The sequence below is a fragment of the Columba livia genome, chromosome 5 (genome assembly GCF_036013475.1).
Source record: "Columba livia isolate bColLiv1 breed racing homer chromosome 5, bColLiv1.pat.W.v2, whole genome shotgun sequence".
NCBI classification, from domain to species: Eukaryota; Metazoa; Chordata; class Aves; order Columbiformes; family Columbidae; genus Columba; species Columba livia.
In genome coordinates, this window is record NC_088606.1 from 43,348,475 (window position 1) to 43,373,718 (window position 25,244).

Genomic DNA, 25,244 nt, shown 5'->3' on the forward strand with positions numbered 1-25,244 from the left:
CACAATTGTGACAAAATACCTGCTTTTGGACCCAGCCTGCTGGACTCTGGTTTTGCCATAATGACCTCTAGACTGTCACTGAAAATTCACTGTACAGTCATCAACTGTGAAAAAAAGCTCCATTTGATGCACAGTGTAGTAGTCACTGCCACCTGAAGACACAAGCTACTGAGTGCACATTTTGTCCAGAATTCTTCCTGTGTTGGCTTACAATGAGATACAAATTAAAACTTAATGTCTTGGGGTGAAATCCTACATCAATGAAGCCAAAAGCAAGCTCCCACTTATTTCTCTGAGACCATGATACCACTACAGATTGCAACAATCCAAAATTCTCAGTGTGGCTTGGTTTACCCAAGGAGGTACCTGCCAGTCGTAACCCTGATAATCACAGGTGTGTCTGATGCAGCAGCACAGGAAACTGTGCCACTGGAGTAAGGCTCAGGGAGGCCAATGGCAAGCTGTTCAGGCAATAGGAAGTGGCTGTGGAACACAGACACCATAAATCTCACAGCTTCACAAAAAAACGCAAAATACTTTTCCTTTGAAAATTCACTTTCAGAATTCACCTTCCTGTATAAACATTCTGCTTGCAAGTGAGAAAAATGTAACTTTTCTTAAACTATATTTTCAGTGCCGTAGCATGATGGATTGTGTTCCCATTACACGAATGCGGAAAGAGCAGCTAAACCAGTGCAGACTGCTGTCTGTGGCTGACTTGATTCCTAACTCCTGCTCCAGGGCATGACATTGGTATGATGTAATGAGGCCAGGGCGAAACTGTAGAAAGAAGCCTGAGCATCAGCAGTGTCTCCTTGGGGGACAGGATTCATTCTGAAAACTAGAGTGAGAAACAGGTTCTCTCTCAGGGAAAATGGTAAGAGATGGAACTAAAGGGTACATAAGTACATTTTGGAAAGTGTATTGGTACCACAGGGTTCCAAAACAGCTCAGTTTGTTGTTTTTTCTTTAGCTCATACATATTCCACACATCTCTGTAAGAACTGAATATACTTCACCACCAACAGTCAGGACACTAGTGCTTATGGAACTCTGGGGTTACAAAAATGTCATCATGAAGGTTGTAATGAACCTGTAAGGAGGAGGTAAATATATTTAAAAGTAATTGTATCTTTCAGAAACGTTTGAAGACTAAGTCCTAGAGGAGGCTGCCATACTTTCTTCTGCTCCAACAACTTCCAGAAATTCTGCTCTAAACCAAGTTTCCACTGTGCTCGCCTTTACCTATCTGTAGCTCAAAGAATCTGTAATCCAATTAGACAGATTTAAAAAAAAAAAAAAAAATCAAAATCTCAGTAAGCATATTCTGGAAAGACAGGTCTTCCACAGCACGCGTGCTTCTGTCTCACTGCCCAGCAGCTCGTACGGAGGATACGTAAGAATACCTCACTGTCTGTACGAGATGCGAACTGCGAAGACTTTCTTTCCGCTGGGGCAGGACGCGCCGCTCCGGGGCTCCCCGAGGCACCGAGGGCCCCGGCGGCGGAGCTCGGGCCACTCCCCCTCGGCCAGGGCCGTCAGGACGGGGAAAAGCGCAAGGCCCGTCCCGGCCCGTCCCGCTTCCGCCCCGGCTCGGGGCCGCCCGGTGCCGCGGGGACTGTGCGTGGCGGGGGGGGCGGCAGGAAGCTCGCCCGGCGCCCGCCCCCCCGCGGCCGCGGCCGGAAGCGCGAGCGGCGGCGGGTCCCCGCCGGGGCGGCGACGCTGGTGCCGAGGAAGCCGGGACCGACGTGGCCGGCCGGGGGAGGCGGGGCTGAGGGGCCGCCGGGCGGGGCAGGCCCGTGCCGAGCTGCGGCTGGATGGCAGCGGCGGCCCGGGGCACGACGGCGGTGGCGCACGGTAACGACGGCTCGCGGCTCGGGACCGGCGCGGCGGGACGCGAGAGCTGGCCGGGCTACCCCCGCTCCGCTGTTGCGGTGGGCGAGGGGGGACTGTGGGAGCCGGGCGCAGCCGCGCAATTCAGCCCCGGGCGGCGGCGGGACGGGGTGAGCGAGGGCAGCGGCGGGCAGCCCTGCCCGCGGCGGAGCCGCGTTCTGGCACCGGCGGGGCCCGGCCCAGCCCAGCGCGGGGCAAGTTTGGGAAAGACACGGCGGGCAGAGCCCGGCCGGGCCGCTTCTGCCGGCAGCCGTGTCCCGGCCCGGCGAGACCGCAGGCTGCGCGCCGCCCGCTCCCGACTCCCCGCAGACTCCCCGGGCCGGCGTCCTCCCGGTGCAGCACGCCTTTGCGGCAGCTTGCCGGGGGAGCGGCGCTGTGCGGCTGCCGCTGCCGGCGAGTCCAGAGCTGGGAGCTCAGTCTCCGCGGGACGCAGCGGGGAAAGTTTTAGAAGTCTCTCCTTCGGCCGGCGATGCCGTGGGAAGCTCTGGGCACCGAGGGGGGCCCGCTCCCTGCCCCTCGCGGGACGCGCGTCGCGGGGACTTGTCCCCCCTGTCCCCCGCCGGAGCGGGCCGGGGTCTGCGTGGCCACAGTGGCACATGGATCCTGGAGGGCAACTAGCGTATTGGTCCAGTACGGTGTGTGATCAGGGTTAATTACTCTTCCCCCCCTCCCGCCCCGGGCCAATCCGTATCACTTTGCATTGGTCAGCGTTCCTGTGATGGAAAACCCTCGGCGTCTGTCCCATCAGACGCCATCCGGGGTGATGTTAGAAACGATGACAAGAGTGGGGCCGCCGTGTTAATCGTCTGTAGATAAGAGCTGTGCCGGAGCCTGCCCAGGGGCGAGGGCTGCGGCACCGGGTGACTGCTCTCGGGGACAGGAGGCGGCGGTGTCTGCCCGGCCTCTGCCTCGGGCTGCCGCGGTGAGTGGGGTGGGAGGAGAGAAGTCCCTCCTAGCCCCGAGGGGGTGAACGCCATGGCCCCGTCAGCAAACTTTCCTCTTTCATCCTAGGTAGGATGGAGAAGGAGTCGTGGTCTCCCAAACGGCGGTGGGGTTCCATCAGTGTTTAACTGTCTTGCTTGCCAGCTCTTCGGTTTGCCTGGGGTCTGTAATCTGTTCTGATCTGCGATACGCCATTGTTCTTAATCCTGGGCATCTCCAGCTTTTAGCTGCGCATGCTGTGATGTGCGTGATTTGCAGAAATGCGAGTCTCTGTGCAAAGTGTTTTTTTATAAGAGGTATAAGGGATAGGGGAAGGGTCCCACCAGAGCAATGCATTCCCTGGAGATAGGCAGTGATGGAGAGAGAGAAGAGAGTGCTCTGGGGAAACTGGAGACCTTTTGCGCCTCTGCCAGGGCCAGGGCTTTCAGGAGGAATTAAATGCTCTACACAGGGCTAATGGAGGGAGGCGGCTTGCGGAGAATTTTTTGGCTGAAAATTGTGCTTCCTCCCTGGAAAATAACTTTTTTCCATTCCATGCAGTACTCTTTTGCAACTGTAAGACCAGGCAACCGGCTTCCAGAGAAAACACTTGTAAAAAAGCCTTTTCTTTTTCATTTTTTTCCCCCCAACAGCATCTAAAACGTCGTTGTGTGGCAATGAGCAATTATGCTGAGACAGAGATGAAGCTGTGTGGTCTGAGAAGGCAAGAGCATCTGGGAGCAGAGGAGACAGGTTGCTGCAGGAATCATCCTTGTGTCAATATTTTATTTTCTCTTTTCCGATAGGTTATTGCCTTGGCATTTTAAGTTTTGTCCGTGTTTTCTCAGGCAGTGCTTGCTACAGAGTGCTTGCTCAGTGAGCGCTGTGGGGTGCCGGAGGCCCTGGGAGCCTCCTGGGAAGGGGGCAGGAGCTCTTCTCCTGGCTTGGTGTGCAGCCTTCTCCTGCCCCCCACTCAGGGTCTGTAAATGTCAAATTCTCATTTGTTTCTTCTTCCTGAGTTGGGAAGACCTCACAGTTATGCCAGTTCTGAGGCTGTTGCAGAAGGAGCTGAGCAGACCTGAGTGCTCAGCTCTGAGACCTGCGTGGGATACGTGGTGCTCTGGAGGATGCTGTCAGTGGTAATGGTGACCAGGTTGTGATCCTGCGTGGCTGGGAACTGTCATTCCAAACAGTGGTCTTGTCAAAACAGATGAGTAAATGAGGCACTGGCTATTTCTTTGCCATGCATTCTTAAATAGGTCATATACCCTTGAGAAAATAGGGTTCTCTATGGCAGTTTTCTCTATGAACCTGGTTCTGCCTTGCAGGGACCACAGACTTCTCTGAGCACCTTCAGGTGCTTTCTCTAAAAGTTTCTCAAAACCTCATCTAGCTGAGTTCCTAAAACAGATGCTGTTGTCCAAAATCACGAGTAGGTAAAGGCTTCTTCCGTCCTCTGAAATTGTACTGGCAGGGTATTATTTTCTCTCGTGAGCTTTTTTTATCCTAGTACTACATCTCGACTGTTCCTTTTTGTCCTCTTACATATTTGCCTTAGGAGCAGCCAGCTTGAATTTAGACTTTACAAACCTTAAGTAAACTTAATATCTCATGAGTAGCATGTGGTAATAAGATAGAGAAGCAAAGAGGCTACATGGATAAAAAGTGCATTTTTTTGAGCAAGTGGTTATGATATGTTAGGAAGAAGCAAATGCTGGGAATATACTCTAAATAATTAATTGGCCACAAAGATCAGTGCAGATGTGTCCTGGGTGATGCACCAAGTTCTTCGTAGATGTTTTATAAGCATTAGTAATTTATTGCATGAGATAGGGGATGTTCTTGAGCCACAAGGTAATGATGGTCAGGCATCACAGGTGTGAAGAAATGTACAGTTTTTACCTTGTGTGAGAAACAGGAGAAGAAAGACCTGCGAGCCACAGAAAGTTGACTGACACAAATGTGAGTTAGGGGAATCCATGTTCTACCCCTTTATGCCCAGTTATTGTCTACCACCACCTCTTTTTGGAGGAACCTGGTCCCTTTTGCTGTTGAAGAAGGATGTGAAGCCAGGTATGCAGCCTGTTTTCAGAGCCTTGAACATGCCCTTTTTCCTGTGTGCTACTGCCTTTCTCCAGGATTTTGGTTACTTTGTCTCAAAGACCTTTTCAGCTGTCCCTTGAGGCAGATGTGGGCTGTGAGTCTGGAAAACGAGATGGAAGAAATGGACCTGTTGCATCAGTTGCAGTGGTTTCTTTTCCAGACTGATTCTCAAAAGCTGTTAACTTTGTAATGACAGTATTGCAGAAGAGGCCAGTTTGTGCCAATTCCCATCATTTTTCAAGCTGAGGAGAGCAGTTGTTTTGCCGTTTGTGTTTCTTGCCTCTTCGTAGGCGCGTGGTGGTTGTATAAATCCTGATTTTTTTCTCCACTCACAGTAAGCTGTTCTCAGTCATTTTCTAGGTGTAATCCTGTCACAAAGGAAGAGGACATCTGTCAGGCCTGCTCTGGGGTTGGTAGGGGTGCCCATCTTTTTGAAAGCAGGAAGTTCTCACTGCAGGTTGTTATGCAGCCCCTAGTAAGCAGAGAGAAGGCTAGGGCTGGTGTAGTCTGCATGAATAGTCTGGTCACCTCCTCGTGCAGATACCTCTGTTGCCGACGGCTTCAGCCTGTATGGGTACTTGGGACAGAAGAAACTGTTCAGTTAGGGGACAATCTATAATACCTTCCTATCTTCCCCCCCTTTTCTGCCCTCAGGAGAAATTTAGGGGCATAGTTTTACCATGGTGTCTGTTTGCATAACTGTGGGGGGAGCCTGAACCCTAGTGAGGGGAGCCAGAGGGCCTGTGAGCATCCCAGGTACGTTCCGGTGGTGGAGCAGGGCAGAGGGCAGCACCTCTGCCCCATCAGGCTCTCCTCACAGTTGTTAACTGCGCTTTGAGCATCGGTCCAGTGCGTGTTCACTTCAGCGCCTGAGTTGAACTGGTGTGTGGTTGCTGTGGGAGATGAAAATGTCCCTTGCTGCAACCCCTGTGCCCCCACTCCTTCCCTGTTTTTTTGAGGTGGTTGTGCCAACAGTGATTTGCAGCTGATGACCTGCCTCCCTTTCCTAGTGTCCTGCCAGTAGAACAAGGCTTTCACCAGCTTACATTGAATTACAGGTGTAGGGCTGGAGGGACTTCAAGAAGGAAGGGACTGCAATCAAGTAGCATCTGCATCTGGTGTATTCTTTTTCTCAAAAGAAAAACAAACAAACAAACAAAAAACCAATGTGCTGGAGATTCTGCATCATAGATAACCTGTTTCAGTATATCACCACTTTGGCAGCATGTACATTTGTTTCTTCATCTCCAGGCTGAGTCTCGTTTACCATTTGAGCTGATGCTGCATGTAGAAGAAGAGTTGAGCACTTTCCCCCTTTCTTGTGACTTCTAATGTCTACAGACTGTTCTGTTCCCTTCAGTGTTATCTTTTTAAGACCAGACACACCCAAGTCCTTTAGTTGTTTTTTTCCAGGTTGTGCTTTCTACACTCTGATTTTTATTTCTTTCCACTGGAATGTCTCTGATTTTTTCATCTCTTTTATAAAGAAGAGTGTGTGAGGCTGGGTGTAGTTGGCTGGCTAAAGTCTTCACTTGCATGGAGCAGGAGAGAATCCTTGCTTCTGTGTCACAACTACAGTCTAGCTACTGACATGACCCTGGATGTCATTTGCCTACTTTGTAGCAGGCTTATGTTGCTGATTTGGAATTAATTTCTGAATCAATGTAATGCATGTTTGCATTCTTTTTCCGGCACATTGGAGTTACTGTCATATCCATTTGATTTTTTTTTTTCCCCTTAGTATACTGTTTTGTACTGATCTTTACAGAGGTTGTTTTGATAGAATGCCGTAAGTAGGTCTAGGGGTCCTGCAGCCAGATCAAAACACTATAATAAGATGCTACAAAATCCTGAGCTGGTTTGAACTTGCTATGTTGAGGGACTTTTTAATGTCAAAAAAAAAAAAAAGAAAAGTGATGGGGTTTGTGAGAGTCAGTAGAGTTGGCACTTGAGCAGACAGTATCTTGCCACAAAAAGTTGTAGTGGTTCTTCCACAGCTGCCTAAGCTGGTCTCTTCATTGGTTCCTTCCTGCATCTTCCCTGCTCTTGATGTCCGTGGTCACCGTGCTTGGAGCTTGGTGTCCCCTTCAGAGGAGCCATGGGACCCTGTCCTTTAATTGTCTTTTTGGTTGCTCACTGCAGCTGGGACTTCCTCCTGCAGTGATCCAGTTCAGCGACTGAAACTGGAAAAGGGTCAAGCCTCTAAAAAAATAGTTTTCCTGCTAGTTTGTTCTGACCTTGCTCACTCGTGGAGTCACGTGTGAGCATAGGGGGGCACAAGGGGCAACACTGCCCTTTTCAGTGGCAGTAAGCACTTGGATTGATTACAACACCCTGGATTTTGTCTTGATATTTCAGGCCCCTTTCTGTCTGGCTGTTACTTAATGCTTTGCTATCTTTATCACTTTCTTATCTTATAGGTAACTACAAAATGATCATTTAACTTGATCAAGAGTCTTTCAGAGGATTGAACTTACCGGTTTATTGACCTAAGTCTTCTCCCACCTTTATTTTTTTTTTTACCTTTTCATAAAGGTAGGTGAGGCATGATGGTTCTTCAGCCTTCTGTGGCCTTCCTATGTTCCTGTAAATTTTCAAAGATGGTTACTAGCGCTTCAGAGATTACTTTGGCTGGTTTCTTACATGCTTTCAGGTGAATGCTCTTATTCCCTCTCAGCCTACAGCTGTTTTGTGAACATTTGTTAAGCTTTTCTAACCCACTCTTTTCTCCCATTTCCAAATTGATTTTGCTTGTCACATTTCACTTTTTCTTCTAGACACTGAAGAAGCATTTGTACTTCAGCCTCTGCATCATTTGCTTTCTTGTTTGCCAATGAGAGTGTAATTATCTTTATTTTCCTCTTCTAATATGCCCACTTTGCTCCAGTTTTCTTGACTGAGGAGTTCTTAGTAACAGCTGTGCTGATTTTGACCAATATACTTCTAGGAAAGAATAAAAATAGGACAAGTATATATGATATTTTCCAACTACGATTCCAGCCCCCAGCTCCTTTCAGATAAGGGGATTTCCTGAGTCCAGTGTGAGCTGTCTAACCATGAACAATTAATGGATATGTCTTTCTAGTACTTCTGTGTCTTTTGTTGAATCCATGTAAAATTCTCCATCATTTTTGGAGAAGTACTACTACACAAGTTACGTGCTGGTGAAGAGTCACATTTGTTTGTTGTGTTTTGAAGCTGACACTCACTGGCTTCATATGATGGCTGTTAGCACTTATGTCTGAAGAGATGGTGAGTCATCTGCCTCTGCTCCCTGTCTTTACACCACTCATGATTTTACAGACCTCCGTTGTGTTGCCTGTCTTGCATCTTGATTTGTTACATGGATGCTGTTCCATGGCAAAGAGAAGACTTACCTGGGCAGCATCTCTGGTCAATACCTTTCTCTGAAGCCTTAGGACACTGAAGGGCAAGGACAAGGGTACGGGGAGTCCTTGTCCAGTCCACCTCAGGGGAGATGCTGAAGGCCAGATTTCACAAGGTGTCTCATGTGCAGTTTCGTGCACCCAACAATAAACAGCCTCTCTGTGCTTTCGTACTGTTTTGAAATCAGGAAGAGTTTCAGATGTTCTTTATGGGGATATGTACATACGCTAAGATGCTGAGGGAGGGGGTGGTATGAGGCCTTTCCTCCAGGATGGTGGGAGGGCATGCTCTCAGAACTGCTCTCCCTTGCTCTTTTCAGAAATTGGCCAGCCTGGCTGAAAGTCCTTAGCGATGACAAAACAAAAGCTTCTGCTTGATTGGATGCTGTCATTGTTTCTGATCGTGGCCTGTGAAGCTCAGCAGCTCCCACGGGGTCATGTTGCCGCTAGTTCTGGTCCTCTGTGCGAGAAGGAGGCAGAATCCTGGGGAAACCTTTTCAGCAGCGAGCGGCTGGACGCATGGATCTGTTCCCTCATTGGTTCGTTCATGGTGGGGCTGAGTGGGGTCTTCCCCTTGCTGGTGATCCCGTTTGAGACAGGAGCTGCTCTGCGGTCAGAAGGTAAGCCTGCTACCTGCATTAGCCTTTCTGAAGCCACAGTCCTGGGTTGTGACTGAATGGCACAGTGATGAACAGGACTTTGTCACAGAAATACTGTCCTTTACAATAGGCCATCCATTCCAGTGCCTTAGTCCATACCTGGCAATTTGATAGGGAATCCTCAGACAAATGCAAGCCCTGGACGGAGCTTGTGCAAAGAGTATTGTTTGTTTTGCACCCTGCTTAGTCCAGGACCCTCTCACACCCAGCCAAGTGATGCAGGGGCTTTTTCTTGCACTCTAGCTATTTGTTTTGTGCTCTCTCCTTTGAAACCTTGCTTTGCGGATGCTTCCAATTGAGATCTCCTTGTGCAAAATCTCAGCTGGAGATGTTTTGGCTCCTGGCTGAGTTGTGATTGGTTTTTGTTTCTTTTTTTTTTTTTTTTTTAGCTGGATCACACCGTTTGAAGCAGTTGTTGAGTTTTGCAATCGGTGGACTACTGGGGAATGTGTTTCTGCACCTTCTACCTGAAGCCTGGGCCTACACATGCAGTGCAACAACAGGTATGAAAGCCTTATGTGCCTAGAAGCAGCCTGTGCTATGTGTACTACTACATTTTTTGAGTCTGTTCTGTCGTGAAAACATGAGGCCAGCCAGGCTGGGCCAGCCCCAAAACTGGTCTACGCTGGTATTTTCTTTCAAAAAATGTCTACAAGCACATTTCTAGGGAAGGATATAAGAACAATAAAAACACATGTAATACTTCATGTTTGTACTCTGCAGTCCTCCAAAGATTTTGAAATTGGAGGCTTCCTTAGTTGGCCATGGTTTCTTTATGTTTAGTAACTTGCAATAGATTTCTTGTCTATCAACTTTTCCTGTCTTGCATTGAACTCCTGTAAATATCTGTTGATTTTTCTTTGTCCTTTCTGTAAGGAAAGGGAACGAATCTTTAACCTGGTGGGAAGTTGTGAATGTGTGTGTTGTCTGGTACATGGAACATGTGCACCATCGCAGGTGGGGATTCTGCCCCATCAGATGCATCTTGTCAATAAATCTGTCCCGTAGAATCATAGAATTGTTTTGGTTGGAAGACCTTTAAGATCATAGAATCCAACCGTTAATCTAGCACTTGCAAGTCCACCACTAAACCGTGTCCCTAAGTGCCACAGCTACATGTCTTTTAAATGCTTCCACCAGTGGTGACTCAACCACTTCCCAGGGCAGCCTGTTCCACTGCTTGACAGCCCTTTCCATGAAGAAATTTTTCCTAATATCTAATCTAAACCTGCCCTGGCACAACTTGAGGCTGTTTCCTCTCATCCTGTCACTTGTTACCTGTGAAAAGAGACTGGCACCCACCTCAGTTCCTTCAGCTGCTCCTCATAAGTCATGTGCTCTAGACCCTTCACAGGTTTTGTTGCCTTTTCTTGGACATGCTCCAGCACCTCAGTGTCTTGTAGTTAGGGGCCCAAAACTGAACACAGTATTTGAGGTGCTGAGTACAGGGGGATGATCAATTCCCTAGTCCTGCTGGCTACAGTATTTCTGATACAAGCCAGGATGCTGTTCGCCTTTTTGGCCACCTGGACACACTGCTGGCTTGTGTTCAGCCAGTTGTCGATCAATACCAGATCCCCCTCTGCCAGGCAGCTTTCCAGCCACTCTTCCCTGAGCCTGTAGCACTGCCTGCGGTTGTTGTGACCCAAATGCAGGACCTGGCACTTGGCCTTGTTAAACCTCATACAATTGGCCTCAGCCCAACAATCCAGCTGGTCCAGATCCCTCTGTATGGCCTTCCTACCCTACAGCAGATCAACACTCCCACCCAACTTGGTGTCGTCTGCAAATTTACTGAGGGTGCACTTGATCACCTCATCCAGATAATTGATAAAGAGATTAAAGAGAACTGGCTCCAATACTGAACCCTGGCCAACACCACTCGTGACTGGCCGCCAACTGGATTTAATTCCATTCACTGCAACCATTTGGGCCTGACCATCCAGCCAGTTTTTTACCCAGCAAAGAGTACACCCATCCAGGCTATGAGCAGCCAGTTTTTTCGGGAGAGTACCATGGGAGACAGTGTCAAAGGCTTTACTGAACCCTAGGGAGACAATATCCACAGCCTTTCCCTCATCCGCTAAGCAGGTCACCTTGTCACAGTGTTACTCCTAGAGCCTGTTTCTTGGGACTAACTAGGGACCCTCTGCTGGGTACTTTGACCTCCAGGAGCCCGAATGTGTTACCTTCTCAATCTTTGTTCAAGAAGTCATGGCAAATTGTCCGTAGAGCCATGACAAAGATGGGGCCGGGGGATAGGGGGACAAAAAGGAAATGCACATGACAGAAACTTGTGTTCACCGGTGAACTTAGCTCTGTTTGGGTTGGGATAGAGCTTGTGGTATCCAGTGTATCTCCTTCACCAGAGTTCTTGAAACCTGTAGTGATTGTATCTCTCTGCTTCAGCAAACGCATAGCTTAGAAGGCAAGTGCTGCTGCATCCCACCCCTTGAGAATTCAGGAAATCATTTCCCTGCTGTAAATGTGAGAGAGAGAAGAGGAAGCCTTGAGTATCACAGACTTCATTGCACCTGTGTCTGGGGATTTCAAATCTGCTTGGCCTTTGGTCCTCTTCTTCCTCACAGCTGTGGTGTTGCCAGCAGAACCTGCTGTCCTTTTTCTCTCCTTTCCACAGTGGTTCCCAGATGACTGTGTTCCTGCTCTAGCTCGTTTGCTTCTGCCAGACTGTCCTGAAGCATAAGTGTTTCTTTGACCCATGTAAACCCCGTTACAGAGTCATTCTGTTCTTCCACTGCAGTGCAATCTCCTTTTCTGCTGCCAGGCTGAATGGTTGATTTTCTCACAAGCGTGGCTGTAATTGAAAAGAACGTTTGTAGCTTTGGGCTTAATAACTTACCCAGGTGTGGCAGAAAGGGGAAGGTGAATCTGCATCTCCACTAATGGCAGATTTCATGTCAGGGCTTGCTGCTCAATAGATACAGCTTCAGAATTTGTGTTGATGTAATCTTCCCTTGCCTCTGGAGCTCAGGGAAATTCCCATTGTTGTCAGGAAATATTCTGGATTGCACTATTGAAGGAAAAGGAATGGGATCTCTCACTCTGAATTGTTAAATTAAACTAATTCGCTGTGAGATGTGTTTGCTCCTTATTCCTTGCAGGAGATGTTTCCATTGTATTTTCTTGTTTTTTGTCTTGGAACTGTTGTTAAACCAAGCTAAGGTGGGTTCACATGTGTGAAACACTGTAGTGACATGAAGATTTCTCTCTTGTCCCTCAGGAGAAGGGCAGAGCTTTCAGCAGCAGAAGCTTCTGGGTCTCTGGGTGATCACTGGTTTCCTGACTTTCCTGGTGCTAGAGAAGATCTTCCTAGAGAACGAAGAGAAGGAGTGCCCTGGTGTGGTAAGTTAGCAGCCAGAGGGGAGGGAGTGCTGCTCTGTTTGGAGAACTGTACTAAACACCTTATCTGACAGGCTCAGCAGGTGATCCTGAAGCTTATCTATGCCTTTGGGAGCTTTTTGCTACCGAACTCTAGGAGAAAGGTGTTTCATCTCCAGGCTTTGGTTTTGTGGTTTTAACTTAGATTTCTCATCTCTGGGCTGGTTTGGTTCTTGATGTGGTCTGTGTAAAACAGAGCTCCCCATTCATGGGGACTGGGAGCTGGAGTACTCTGCAGATGAGACTCTTGCTCGAGTCACCTTTGAGGAATGACAGCTTGCTGATGCACGTTCCACTGAGCTGTTGTGGCTCACTGCACTTCTGGGTCCTCAGTCAGGACAAAGACCAACCTTTTCTGGAAGGTGTTTCTCACTGCCTGCTCTTCTTGGGTAGGGCCTGCACCAGGCATTTGTTCAGTTAACTTTATGTGGTAGAGGGGGTCTATGATTGGCCAGGTAATACTAAGTAATGGTTCAGAGGACAGTCACCCAACTGCAAAGGAGCAATGTAGACAGAGGTACCAGAAGGTAATTCCAAGATAGAGGAGAGCAGCTAGTCATCAGACATCTGCACAGCTCCTAGCAGCAGCTCTGATAGACAATTCAATCCTTGCTGTGCCATGACTTTTGAGAGGTGAAACTGCAGGTCAGGCACTGCATAGGAGCAATTAGGTGTTATTTTGACTCAACTTTGAAGTGTGAAAGGAACTTAATCTTCACATTTATAGAGAAACTGAAGTCTGAGATAAACATTTTGTTGTTCGAGCTTTGACAATGCCAGCTATAGAATAATTCTCTAGACTTAGTTATTCTGATGCACTGGGGAGAGAAAGACTTTTTCTTTCCCCCATTCCCTTCCCAGATGGAGTTGTATTTCTCTGGGCCACAGCTGCCAGCAGGAGTGGCAGGCTCAGTCCATTGTCATTCCAGTGGAATGTGGCTCATGCCAAGGGTGTGTGACTACAATTCCTCCTTTCTCTTTCTACTTTCCTTCTCTTGGTGATTGAGGAGGTCTTTGTTCTTGTCTCATAATGGTCTCTGAAATCTTTCTCATTTCTGGCAGTTGTTATTAAACTCGGGTACCAAAGTGCTGATTTGCACTGTAAGGACAAAAAGATCAAGATGAAGATTGGATTTCTGACCTTGATTCATGCTCATTCATCACTGACAAAAAAGCAGTGACAAGTTGTTTTCCCCTACTTCAGGGCTGTGATTCCAAAGCACCAACTGGAAAGATTCCCAATGGAAGTGGCTACCCCCTGCTGAAGGTGGCAGGCCAATCCCAAAGAGCAGGAACAGGTTCAACTCGGTGTAATGGCTCCTCTCTCCAGTCTTGTCCAAAAGACAACAGAATCAAGGTAAGAGACCCACAAACTGACCTTTGTATCTTACGTTTTCAGGGCGCGTATTTTAAAATTCAGTTAGGAGGATGAGTTGTCTGTAGAAAGAGCCACGTCTGAGTGAAAAATTCAGTGTTTGAGTGAGTTGTGCTTGATTTTACTCTGTCAAAGTGTCTGTTAAAGTCACAACAGGGAGGAAATAGGAGATTTAGAGAAAATCTACTCTGCGGCTTATGCAAAAGAGGCAAAGCCACCATTGTGAAGGCATAAGCGTGATGATGTGCATTTTGACTGAATTCTGAGACCAAAGTATAGTACTTTCACGTTTTATTACTCTATATCTTGTAGCCATTATATCTTTATCTGCTTAAATTTTTGTACCTTGATTTCTCTGTTCTCTAGTGCCTGCAGTGTACCAATTGTGAGCTGTACATTTCCTTTTAAGGCACCTTTTGGGAATCTTTTCATAGTTGAAGCTACCTACTGTAAAACTTAGAAGTTCACTTTCTCAGGTTAGCAGTTTATTTGCTGCCAAAAAGGGCTTCTTGTCCACTTCTGCCTCCAAACCTGTATTTCCCGTCAGTTCCTTTGCACTGGACTTCATCTGAGCCCACAGTGAACCTTTTCAGGAAGCTAAACAGGCAAAGAATTAGATCTTTTTTTTTTTTTTTTTTTCCCCATAGGTTTAGTTCTCTCCTCCCTTCTTGAATCAGGTTGACATGTAGACAGGCAGCCTGTAGTGCTGGGATAAGAGAGATCAGGAAGCTCATAGGGACTGGCAGTGGAGAAGGAAAGGGAGTACTGTACCATAGGGCAGCAGCAAACCTTTAGATTGGCTTTGCTTTCAGTTTTACGTTACTATCTTTGCGCTGCAGAAACCCCTGTGTGGGTGAACATTACAAGCAAGAGAGTAAATGATCACTTTGTGAAGGAGAACCTATAATTTGAGTTTGAAGGCTCATAAAAATGTGCAAGACTGTAGGAGAGTAACTATGAACAGGAAGTGCGGTTGCAGGAAGCACCCCAAATCTGGATTATGTGGTCTGTCAGAGACTCTTCAGTCTTTTTATTTCAGATATGGTTTGCTGTAATTTTGTAGCTCTTACTACACAACGTGAAAGATACGCTAAGGTCCTGGTGTACTTTCTATATCTATCACGTTCATGTAACCTATACAGAACACTGCACAAACTGCAGGGTGCTGCATTGGCATTTCTAGAGGTGATAGTGATGAAGAAACCAATATTACTGGGTTATGAAACATTGTGGCGTTATTTTAGAAAGGTTTATATAAGGAACTAGGGACTTAGAGGATGGCTAGTCTACCACTGATTGCAAGTAGAAATGAAACACTGACAGACACAACTGCTCAGGGCCTGGTCCTAATGTAAAAAGTAATAATAATGCAATTAATGCTAATTGCTATGATCTTATGAAAGATAAATAATTGTCAATCAGACACTTTTCCCCTGCCTTTTACCAATGTCATTACCTTTATCAAACTAACTTATGACTGAATAAAAGTATATAAAGCAACTTTCTCCCACGTTTGAATAAAACTAGCACTGCAAGAAATCAACTTTGCTAATATTAACTGTATTAAAAATCTGTTATTATATATTACCAACAGTGACTGGATTAACGCAGCCCCTCTCAAATCTGTTCGCTGGTGGCTTATGATTTTTGTAAGTGATTATTTATAAAACCAATATATCTTCACCTTTGCAGATGCTACTGTATTACATAAGTGGCACATTGTGACTGCATGAGGTGAGTGATATCAGCTAAACTGAGTGACTTCATCAAAAGAGCTGAATTTTTAACATGTTTTGATACATGCAAATATTAAGGAATAGATTAAGAGAGAATGCAGATCACATTTACAAGTTAAGGACAGTTTCTAGGAAGTCAATGCCTTGGAAAAAGGTAGGAGAATCACAGTAGGAAATTGTTTGAACACATTCTTCCATTATGATTCTACAGCCGGGAGGATGAGTGAGTAGGAAATAGTATATAAGAGGCAAGTGTTCCTCTTTCTGTATAGCAGTCATGAAACAATTATCTGACTTTTTCCAGTTGTGTTATTCACAATAACCAAAATACTACTGATAATTTGCAAAGGTATTGAAAGAGAAGTGAAATTACTATTTTAGGTTTGCAGTATGTAATAAGAGGTGCTTTTCTTTAGCCTTTAGCTCTGCAGATGTGACAGATCAGGGGCGACTTAAAGTATACAAACACCCATGTAAGAGGCATGACTAAATTCAAATAGTTCAAGCTATACCAAACAGTAGCAGACTAGAAATCAAAGACAACTCTGTAACTGAAGGTAACTTGCCAATGGACCACCTTACCTTAGAGACATAGTAGATTCTTTATCACTTGTGGACTTTAAGCTGTGTTCTAAGCTGCTTTCTACAAAGTACACTATAGCTTAAGAAACAGTGGGCTTCGTGCAGAAATTGAATAAGATTCTTTCAGTTGTGTTATGTAGAAGGTCTAGACAAACGTGGAGGGCCCTTTTAGCTTTAAAATCCTAACACGTCTGTTCAGTCTTACAGACTGTTGTCACTATGCATGAAATAGAAACTAATGAGTTAATGTGTGTAGTTTTAAGTTTCTACCTTCTGAGCATATAATCTGAATGTTTTAACAGTCTTTCTGTTAGGGGGAAAATTAGCAAAACTACCAAGATATTCCTGTGGTTTTTAGCCTGTTTCCTTAGGCAACAACATAAGCATTCATTCCATCTGTCTGTCCATCTGTTCTGCCCTTCATTTTCAATAACTTTTGAACCCATAATTAATTTTACTTGAGTTCAAAAGAGGACAGAAGTCTTGAGGGTAATCAAATTTCTTCAAGTTCCATAAAAATCAGCATGGCGGTAGAGGAGGAATGCAAACCCTGGCAGAACTTAGATGTTGCCTGCTGCGTGGCAGGTTGGGCTGGCTGGCAGGTCAGCAGGTAAGTCCCACTGCGCCTTCCTGGCGTGAAGCGGCCGTCATGCAGTGCAGAGCGGGGAAGGAACATGCAGGGAAACAGCGTTGCTGGAAGTGAGCAAAGTAGGTGCTTGCAAAGAAAAGAGAGAAAGCTGTAACAAGCCAGACTTCTTTGGTTCTACTGTTCACTCAGTAACCTCCTTTTTTTTTCAGAAAACAAAGGGAAAGATGCTATTTAAACAAATGAGGTGACCTTTCCGGGCTTAATGATTAGTAAGCTGTAATCAGTCGTCCTTTGTCCATATATTTCAGAACTTCTGCTCTTGAGCTGCTGCTGTAATAATTTGTCCTAGCTTGAAAACTGCAGGTGGGAGGCTACCTTTGCGCCCAAGCATAGATCAGTTCTGTCCTGTATTGCAGTCTTAATTCCCTCAACAAGCAAAATCTTTGTAGAGTACTTCTACCTTGCTTATTCTCTCTTTTTCCCTGTGGCACATGGGGTCCTTGCTGATTTGTAGAAGTATGTTTTATTTTACAGTGACATTAATTCTAAGCGTGAACATAAACACTTCATCTGGCTGTGCTCTTTATGAGCAACGAGAACATCCTATTAGGAATTCACAGAATGTAAATGTCAGAGGCTCATAACTGTCAAATCAACCCAGTTTATTTCTGAGCACTCCAAGACTTTGCTTCTTTCAGTGACAGCTTTTGGCCAAGCCACTGACAAGAAAAAGTCATAGTGTTTTAATCATGAATTCTATTTTTTCCGTGTGCAGTGATATGGGAAAGCATTTTTGTGTAAAATTTATGTGAATAATTCTTATTAGCCTGTGGAGAAAACACAATCACATAAAATCCCAACATGAAAAGGAGAAATTTTGGACAGTCATATTTGACTGAAAATGAGGAATGAGAAGTAAAACTGCTATGTTCATGGGTCTGCCTACATGCGTCCGTTTGTGTTCGGCTTCTCACCAAAACATGCAGGGAACTTCTGCATCTACTGTGGAGATGTTGCTTAGATTGTTACTTAAACGTGACCTGTTGTTAGGCTTTGCTTAATTCTTAATTTTCATATTTAATCATCAATACACTTTTAAAAACTTAGAGCCTATAAAGAGGTCCGGAGATTTTGCCATAAAAGTGCCTTGCAGAAAGGTGGTACTTTGGAGAGAGACGCTTGACAGAAATCCCCGCCTGAACTGTGGCATCCAGATGGCAGGAAGAAAAGACGCCCCAAGCAGAGTTTGATAGAAACAGGGAAGAACAGAAGACTAAAAAGAGCCCATGAAACCAGACTAGTCTGGACAGTCTCTTGACTTGGCTGGATGCTGCCCTGTGTGTAATGTATGCCAGCTTTGTTCTTGCAGTCTAGAGACATCCTGATGTATTGGCTAACCCCTGGTTTGATAATAATTTAAACTGCAGTGCCATGTAGTGAACTGCAGTATCTCAGGACCCACACGCAGTAGTTTTTGTTAAATCTAATGGGGAAAACAAACAAACAAACAAAATCAAACTTGTGAGTAAGAGAGCTGGGGTGGTACCCTCATAAGTCTCTTCAGGTCAAATACTCAGAATTTGTCTGCAGATGACCATAATTAGCATGATGGGGAGGTCTAACATGGAGAAGGACTTGGGAGGAAGGAAGCTGCTTTATGTGTATAGTTTTAAGAAATGTGTTTATATGCAAATGTGTATACATGCTACCCATCCTTCTAGCAGGTGGCTTATGGGTGACTGTCATCACTATCTTCTCTTTTTATCCTTTGTTAAGGGAAAGCAAACCCACGAGCACAATCTTTTTTAGTACAATGCTTGAAGATTTGTTTAGTTATAAAAAGCACTTTCAGCAGCATTTGCTCTGTTGCATTGTTCTTGCCAGCTTTTGAAGAAGAGATACTTTACTGTTGGATATTAACGTACATGCTTGGAAAACAAGGTCAGGTCATACTTGAAGCCAGTCACCTGCGTAAATTAGTGTTACCTAAAATTGGTTTGATTTAGAGTCAGGTGTATTCTTGCATTTTGGCTTTCTTCTTTTTCCTTTCTCTTTTTCTGTTTCTAGAGCTCTTTGTCATTTGCATAAGATGATTATCATGATCTTGGACAATACTTGCCTACCTTAAAACTTCATTTATTCTGAAACTGAATGTAACATTTAATTTGTACTTGAGCATTGACACAGTTTATGATCTTCGCCAGAAGTGCTGCGTCCTGATCTTTCCCATCTGATCATGACTCTGTATAACCTGTATCTAAGCCATGTGCGTTCTTCTGTCTTTTTATGTCTCTCCCTTTATCAGGGGTTCTTCCTTCTCTTTGCAGATTAGTGGATACCTCAATCTGCTGGCCAACACCATTGATAACTTCACACACGGTCTGGCAGTAGCAGCCAGCTTCCTAGTTAGCAGAAAGGTAAGGTTTCTGCCACCAGCTGGGTACTGAACTGGAAAGGCCTCTTCTCAAGTGTGATGCAACATGCGCAAAAAAAAAAAACAACCCAACAAACAAAACAACACAATTATGAGAGGAGTTCCTTCCTGTTTTGTGGAAGATTCTGAGGAAACAGAGACTACAGTAAAAAGTAACCCTATCCTGATCTTCTGATGCAGAGCTTCTTGAAACCTGGGACATGTTAGACATTAGGAGGAGGGTTAGCTCACCTACCCTTATGTTGAATAGTTCTGAACTCTGAGTAACAAGTCTTAACTTGGAGAAAGGGGTCTTGGCATGCTGATGAAAGTGTCATCTTTCAGAGCTGCAGAACTGTTTCCTAATCACCTCTCCTCTGCTACAGGTTGGGTTCCTAACCACAATGGCCATTCTCCTGCATGAAATCCCCCATGAGGTGAGTGAGCTTTGTATCCTGCCATCATGAGGGATCACAAGAGTGCTCCATCTACTAAGAGGAGCGCTGGGTCTGGTAAACATTTTCTTGTCCCTTTGAAAGCTGCTCCCTCTGGGAGACTGTAACATGGAAAACTAGAAACAATCTTGAAACACCAGTCTTGTTATGGATGGCCTTTGTGACTGAGAATGTTCATATTCATTAACTATCATCTCGTGTTTTTCTTAGGTTGGAGACTTTGCAATCCTACTTCGGGCTGGCTTTGACCGCTGGAGTGCAGCCAAGATGCAGCTTTCCACAGCTCTGGGGGGAATTCTGGGAGCCTCCTTTGCAATATGTGCTCAGTCACCAAAAGGAGCAGGTAAGGCTCCCTGGGACCTCTGTAGGAATAGGAGAGGAGGCCTGTCATTCTCATGTGTGTATCTTCTTTCCCTTCTCTGTTCTTTCCCATGGCTTTGTTTCAGTAATAAGAAAGCTTTCTCTATTTCTGCAGGGGATACAGTAGCCTGGATCCTCCCTTTCACTGCTGGAGGATTTCTGTATATTGCCTTGGTAAATGTTGTGCCTGATCTCCTAGAGGAAAAGAATCCTTGGTAAGTGTTCCCTCCTGTTCTGCTGCAGCAATTGTTTCTGCCAGGGAGCAGGGATACAACCCTTCCCCATGCCTATTCTGGGAGCACACAAATGCCAGCTTTCCAAATCTCATGGGCAAGGCTGGAATCTAGATAGATTGCTGTGCTAACTATTGCATTTATGAGACCACAAAGACCATATAAAACATAAGAACCTTCAACTGGGTCAGTCCCAAAGATCATGCTAGTGCTGTATGTAGCATGAGCAGCTAGAGCAGGTTGCTCAGAAACAGGTCCAGTAAGGTGACTTGTTCTCAGTATTGTGGGTTAACCCCAGCCAGCAATCAGGACCCTGCAGCTGCTCATTCCATGCCCCCCTCCCCACTCATCCCCCAAGTGAGATCATAATACTAATGGTAGGAAATATCTCATTGGCCGGCCTGGATGTCAGTCTAGGTGCTGTCCTTTTGTGTTCCCTCCCAGCTTCTATTTGCACCTGCAACTGGAAAGTTGAAAAAGTCTTTGGTGTCTTTGGCAACATCCAAAACATCATTGATTCCTCACATTCTTTTCATACCAACTCTAAAACACAGCCTGCCTACTGGAAAGGAAACATTAACTCTGTCCTGGAAAAAGGCATGGGAAGTTCAGTGTGTTACCACATCATTCACATGCTAAATCCAGAACGAAAGACTCTGATAACTACTAAAAAGAAAATATTCCAGCTACTGTGAAGAAAATTAACTCGATCCAAGCAAAATCATCACACCCAGTCTATCTTTCTAACTTCTGGCATGATCTGGTTTAGGGACTGTCTGAACCAGGGGCCCATAGAGGTGTGTGTGTGTGTGATAACCACATGTGAACCTATCTTTCACATGTTTCTCGTCCCTTTTTGATGCTATCCATTACTTTGGGCTTCTACAATATCCCCTTGGCAGCCAGTTTGCGTAGTTTGACAGTACTGTGTTAAATGATGTTTATTTTTTGGTTTTTAGCCTCTTGATTATTGATTTTTATTAGATGTCACTGTTGTGTGAGTAGAAAATAATAGTTTCTTCTCTTTATCATTCAGCATTTCATAGTTTGTTATTGTATCCCACCTCAATTCTCTCTCTTCTGCACTGGTGTATATATATTCTGGTATATTTGGCCTCCTCTCATCTGTATTATTCTGGTTTCTTGCAGTCTGATTAAGGCTGTAGCAGGTTCAAACCCAGCTGTACCGCAGTAAAGGCCCTCCCAGATCCACTAGCAGAGCTGCCCCTGAATGTTCCCTCCTATTTCAGATGTAATGAGACAGCTAACTTCAGTAGTTGCAATAAGAGGCCCTGGCTCACCTGGTTCATTTTGACTGAGACAGTTAAGGAAGTGCTCAAAAAACAGCTCCACAGTTATATCTGAGGAGGCAGGAACTTCTGGTAGAGAACTGTTAATGACCAGTTGGGAGCTTGCTTTTGGGTTGGTAACCTCTTGTGCTGGCAGAGCTGTTGGCAGGGTATGCAGAGGTGGTAGGTACATCCAGCATAAACCTGAGATGATGCTGAAAGAATGGCAAAATTCATTAGCTTTTTTTTTTTCCTTACCTGTACTTGTTAGCTGGATGAGGTCCCTAACGCATCAGTGAGCATGCTGCAGAAACTGCTGGTTCTCTTGTGAAAGGACACGAATGTATACCTGGGTAGCTGCATGACTGAATCAGCTGAAATAGATTTTGAAACCTGAAGTTGGACCTTGCAGCTGAGTGGAACAAATACTTGTCAGTTTATAGACAACTTCTTTGCTTGGGGTGCTGAGAAAGAGTCTTACAGCTGTTATGTTCTCCTTGTACTAGATTTGGAAGGGCAAAGAACAAACCATTTGTGAACCTCTGCACTGCTGCCTATTGGGACTGGTCTGTGGCTCTTCCTAATTCTGTTGTTTCTTTCCCAGGAACTCCCTGCAGCAAATTCTGCTCCTGTGTACAGGCATTACAGTCATGGTGCTACTCTCGCTCACAACTGAGTGACCTCTGCGCAGACCTCATGATGCCTCCCAGAGTCACCACAGTGACTCTGAGCTATTACAAAGCAATAAGGAACACTAATGTTACTTTCTATGTGTGTGCGTGCAGATCTGGCTGCTAATATGAGAAGCAGGTGAGAAAGAGGTCTGGCTGTGCAGGACTTCATTCCCTGGCTCTCCTATTCCTGTTCTGCTAAAATCCACACATCAGGGCTTTTGTTTTTTGTTTTGTTTTAATGGAGCAAAAGATACAGTGAGCAGCAATGAACTGAACAACTGCTCCACAGCTAATGGACAACATTTCATTTGGTTCATTCTGATGGAACTACAACTCCCAAGCTCTTGCGTGAAAACAACAGAGGCAATTCCTGCAGCTGATGAAGAGGAGGGCCTTGTCCTACCACTCTAAGGGCTGGAGGCAGAGGAGAGATGGCAAAGCAACAGCAAACTAACAGCTTTAGCCAGAACTCTCTACCCACGAGGAGTTAAGGTGCTATGAGGTAGAGGGGAAGGGCAGCTTTCCAACTTGATCTCTGACTTTTCATTGACATCACCTGTTCCTAAAGGTAGCGTTAGCCTCAGCAGTCCACCTATTTGGTCTGTTTTGTGTCTGTTTATGTTGAAATCAAGCCCAGAGCTTGAGGCGCTTTACGATAGGTCACTACAATTAAATGGCTCAGCCTGGAGATTACTCACTTCAGCCCTAACCACTCCAATAGCCAGCACAGCCTGTTTATTTGAAAAATGGTCAGTAAATGTGTCTTCTGTTGCTGTGCTATCAGCTCATGTAAATCTGTAAGGAAAGCCATGCAGTTGCTGCTACTGACCTCCCTTGCTTTGTAACCATTAGCTGAACATGGCTCTGAGCCTGCTCTCAAGACCTGACTCACCCACCATCTGCCTTATACCATGTTTAGAGCTCTCTGGAGGTGTAGCAGTTAGTCCTGCCTAGTGTGCAACAGCAGCCCTAGGCTGTCAAGGCAGAGGTCTGCGCAGGTTGGGCAATGGTTGAATGCTACAGCCTGGTCAGCAGCCGATAACCCCTGGTAAGCTTTTCCTCTGTTCTTCTGTTCAGTGGAGACTGAACAGAGCATGCTACAACCAAAAATATAGATAGTAGCCTGTTTCTGGGCTTGTTACTTCACAATGGAGTTAGTCTGTTGGGGATGAATGGGTAAGAAATAATACTGACAGCTCTCAAAGGAAGGGGCACAGCAGCAAAGAACACTGGAGGGAGGGGGAAAGGGGAAGGGTGAAACTGCTGGTGAAAAGATTTTTTTTTAAGTGGGTCTGGAAAAGCGGTGTGCTAAGTAAGAAGAAAAAGGGATATGAAAAGGTGACAATAAGTATGGTTTAAGAGTTTTCCATTGTGTGATGCTTAGGATAAAATTTTTCACAATTTGAGACCAATAAAAATCAATGACATTTTCAGTGCTTTCCCACATCCCAATGGGGCTGACCAGGCCATCGTTCCAAAGAGATATTTTGTTGTCACAGACGTGTGCAGAGTTACTAGATCATCTGTTCTGTAGAGCTTTATCCTCACTTTGCTTGAATCAATTTAAAAAGAGGTCTAACTGAGCTAGTGGAGTAATTGAATACAAAACAGGTTCCACAATGAGAATTGCACCAACTCAGTTCTGTCTCTAAACAGCTTTTGTAAATCAGTATATCTCTGGTCTGCACAGGGCTTTATCAAGAGGGCTCATCCCTTGAGAAGGTCGATTTGGGTCAAAGCAGCAAGGCAGGTACACTGCCCACAGTGGAGGCATTTACTTCCCTAAGAGATTCCTGAACTGTTGACACAGTTCTTTATGACAGCTCCTGTCCTACTTTTCAGGGAGCACTGGAGAGCTCATGCTTGCAGTTTTCTCTGCCCAGGAACTGCTGTCTCAAATTTTTTCAGCTTTCCTTACCCCAGGCTAACATCAGTAACTAGTTTCACTGCAACGAGGGAGGCTTGGTGCAATTTTTTGACTCCTCTTTATACAGTTGCCTTCCCTTTCCAACTGCTTCCTCTATCATGCAATTTCTGCAGAGTCTGAAGGTAGCATGTGCTTCCTGCCTTCCTGGAAGGAGGATTAATCTGATAAGCCTGCAAGGACTGGTGGCATATGCAAACCCTCTAGTTGTAGCTTTGGGGTGTTTTTCCTCCTCATCCTTCACCCTTCCTCAGAAACTGAGGCTAAGCAGACCCTGTAGTAGGGCTCTGCAGGAAGCAGGTTTGCACAGAAAGATGTGCCTGCTGTTTCCCAAGATGTCTTTCTCAAAATGAGGCTGAGATTTAAGCTGAGGCATTGCCAGGGGAGTGCCCATGTGTTGGTGTTGTTGCATCAGCACTGAGCCTTGCCAAGACTGAAAACCACAGTCAGGATTTTGTGCTCAGCGTTCAGGAATGCAAAGTGGATGACACTGAAGAAAGGATTTCTGAGTTGCTTCTCTTGGCTGCTACCACAGGCCTGGACAGTCTGTGGTTCTTCTACCCTGGTAGAAGGTAGCACAGGCCTTGCGGGACAGAGGGGCTTGTTAGTTTTCCACTACATCAGCCCTGGGGCTGAGGATGCAGAGCCTTGGGAGGGATTGGAGTAACACTCCACCACATTTGTCACTTTTGGAAATGCAGAGAGAATTGTATTTTCTAGCTCTATTTTTTCAGCTGCTCTTATGCATTTTCCCCCTTCATCTGTATTGGTCTGCTCTGCATGGAGACAATAGAGATGAAATAAATGGTTTTCTCTGTGTGTGTGCTTTTTTGTTGAAGCTGCTACTTTTCATTGAATTAAAAATTCAATTCACATTTCATTTGAATTGCATAGCAATATCTCTGAGTTAGTCTAGAGAAGTCTAGGCTCTATCTTGCCCTCAGCCTTTGACAATTGAAAGAAAAGGTTCTAATTCTGTTTCCTGTTCCTGCTGCCATGGGACTGTGGGCCAGGACTGGTGCGGTCTGATCATAATTCTTGGCTGCTGCTCTGGGTTCCCTGAAAAGTATCACCAAGTGAGTTGCTCCTCTGTGAGGGGGAGCTTGCATGGTTAACTGACTACCCAGAGAGTTTTGCAACCATATTTTCTTGTGATCAGTGTGTTTTTTTTGGCATGCCTTTTTTTTTTTTTTTTAATTTTTTATCTAAAACCCTCAAGGCCTACACTGGTTACCTGCCACGTGGGACAAAGG

The 25,244-nt window shown here is 45.5% G+C and overlaps 1 protein-coding gene across 5 annotated transcripts; it reads left to right on the forward strand.

Moving 5' to 3' along the window:
• The first annotated feature begins 1,687 nt into the window (after positions 1–1,687).
• SLC39A13 (solute carrier family 39 member 13) lies at positions 1,688–24,810 on the forward strand. 5 transcript variants are annotated; one of them, XM_065066046.1, is made up of 12 exons: positions 1,689–1,857; positions 2,905–2,997; positions 3,468–3,567; positions 8,624–8,923; positions 9,352–9,465; positions 12,204–12,325; positions 13,566–13,718; positions 18,971–19,060; positions 19,443–19,493; positions 19,722–19,854; positions 19,987–20,086; positions 21,998–24,810. In XM_065066046.1, exons 4-12 carry the CDS (start codon positions 8,656–8,658, stop codon positions 22,071–22,073), a joined length of 1,107 nt encoding a protein of 368 aa, XP_064922118.1. In that variant the 5' UTR covers positions 1,689–1,857; positions 2,905–2,997; positions 3,468–3,567; positions 8,624–8,655; the 3' UTR covers positions 22,074–24,810. The 5 variants fall into 5 exon arrangements, with proteins under 5 accessions (XP_064922119.1, XP_064922118.1, XP_064922120.1 ...); XM_065066047.1 differs by lacking the exon at positions 2,905–2,997 and having other exon boundaries at positions 1,688–1,857; XM_065066048.1 differs by lacking the exon at positions 3,468–3,567.
• Positions 24,811–25,244: the final 434 nt, after the last annotated feature.

Excerpts from the sequence above, each read along its gene's own strand:
- SLC39A13 (XM_065066047.1), top strand. The coding sequence starts at position 8,656 with ATGACAAAACAAAAGCTTCTGCTTGATTGGATGCTGTCATTGTTTCTG. Across the intron at positions 19,855-19,986 it reads TCAGTCACCAAAAGGAGCAG|GGGATACAGTAGCCTGGATC; the intron begins GTAAGGCTCCCT and ends CTATTTCTGCAG. Across the intron at positions 20,087-21,997 it reads CTAGAGGAAAAGAATCCTTG|GAACTCCCTGCAGCAAATTC; the intron begins GTAAGTGTTCCC and ends TTTCTTTCCCAG.